Source organism: Etheostoma spectabile, chromosome 16, assembly GCF_008692095.1.
Source record: "Etheostoma spectabile isolate EspeVRDwgs_2016 chromosome 16, UIUC_Espe_1.0, whole genome shotgun sequence".
Lineage (NCBI taxonomy): Eukaryota > Metazoa > Chordata > Actinopteri > Perciformes > Percidae > Etheostoma > Etheostoma spectabile.
In genome coordinates this window covers 15,368,672-15,369,644 of record NC_045748.1, presented here as the reverse complement: position 1 = coordinate 15,369,644, position 973 = coordinate 15,368,672, and the positions used below count along the sequence as shown (strand labels likewise).

Here is a 973-nt window from a genome sequence, read left to right as displayed (position 1 = left end):
AATTACTTTGAAGTCACTATTGAGAAAAAAGGTTTGAACCCGCAAATCGCCACTTATTGCGGCTATGTTTTTTCTTGTTTTTTTATGACAAGCTCCAAGTGCCTCTCAATGTGCTAACTGTCATTCTTTTAACTGTGAAATTAAACATGCAAATTTGACACTTCAAGTTCAGTCAAAAAATAATCATGACTGTATCAATATATTATTTACACACAGTGCTTGATGAGTGATGAGATGCTTTTGTTCCGTTTTGCAGCAATAGTCAGCAACAGGTCATTGAAGAGTACATGGGCCATAGTGGTGGTGATGTTCGGAGTCGTGCTGTTTGACTTTGCTGCAGACTTCATCGACGGGCCCATCAAGGCCTACTTGTTTGATGTGTGTTCACATCGAGACAAGGAAAGAGGTCTACACTACCATGCTCTACTCACAGGTGTGTAATACTGACAAACACACACAGACAAACACACGCACACACACGCACTGCTGTGTTTACTTCATTGCTCTTCTCCTCGCTGGCTGTTTCCAACATGCATCTTGATGGATTTGTTTGATGAGAGGTTCCTTTTTTAATCTGTACAAAAACCAGAGTGTAGGTAGATTGAATTGACAAGATTTAAAACATACACAATTGTCAAGGATTAAAATAAACAAAAATATGAAGGCTTATTTCTAATTGCATTACAAGATGGCAGATTAAATACAAAAGAGTTCAATCTGCTGTGTAAAATGACAAGTTGTTGTTGTTGTTGTTGTATATTAGGGTTATGTGCCAGACTGTTTCTTAGCTGGGCACAGGTGTCACTCCCCGATGTAAGTTGAATGCAGATTTTAGTCGCGCATGCGTCACTTTGCGACGAGAAGCCTACAAGATACTAACGAGAGATTTCTGTAATGTCAATACAGTAAAAATGGACCTACTTAACAAAGATCCTTCACTGCTGGCTACAAGTTAGCATCAAACACAACAAAG

The 973-nt window shown here is 39.0% G+C and overlaps 1 protein-coding gene across 1 annotated transcript in view; it reads left to right on the top strand.

The window, feature by feature from the left end:
- slc45a2 (solute carrier family 45 member 2) overlaps positions 1-973 on the top strand; it is a 15,576-nt gene that overhangs the window by 3,622 nt on the left and 10,981 nt on the right. Inside the window, exon 2 of the mRNA XM_032540468.1 lies at positions 257-433. Within this exon, the coding sequence (XP_032396359.1) occupies positions 257-433 (177 nt within the window). The remainder of the gene's footprint in view (positions 1-256; positions 434-973) is intronic.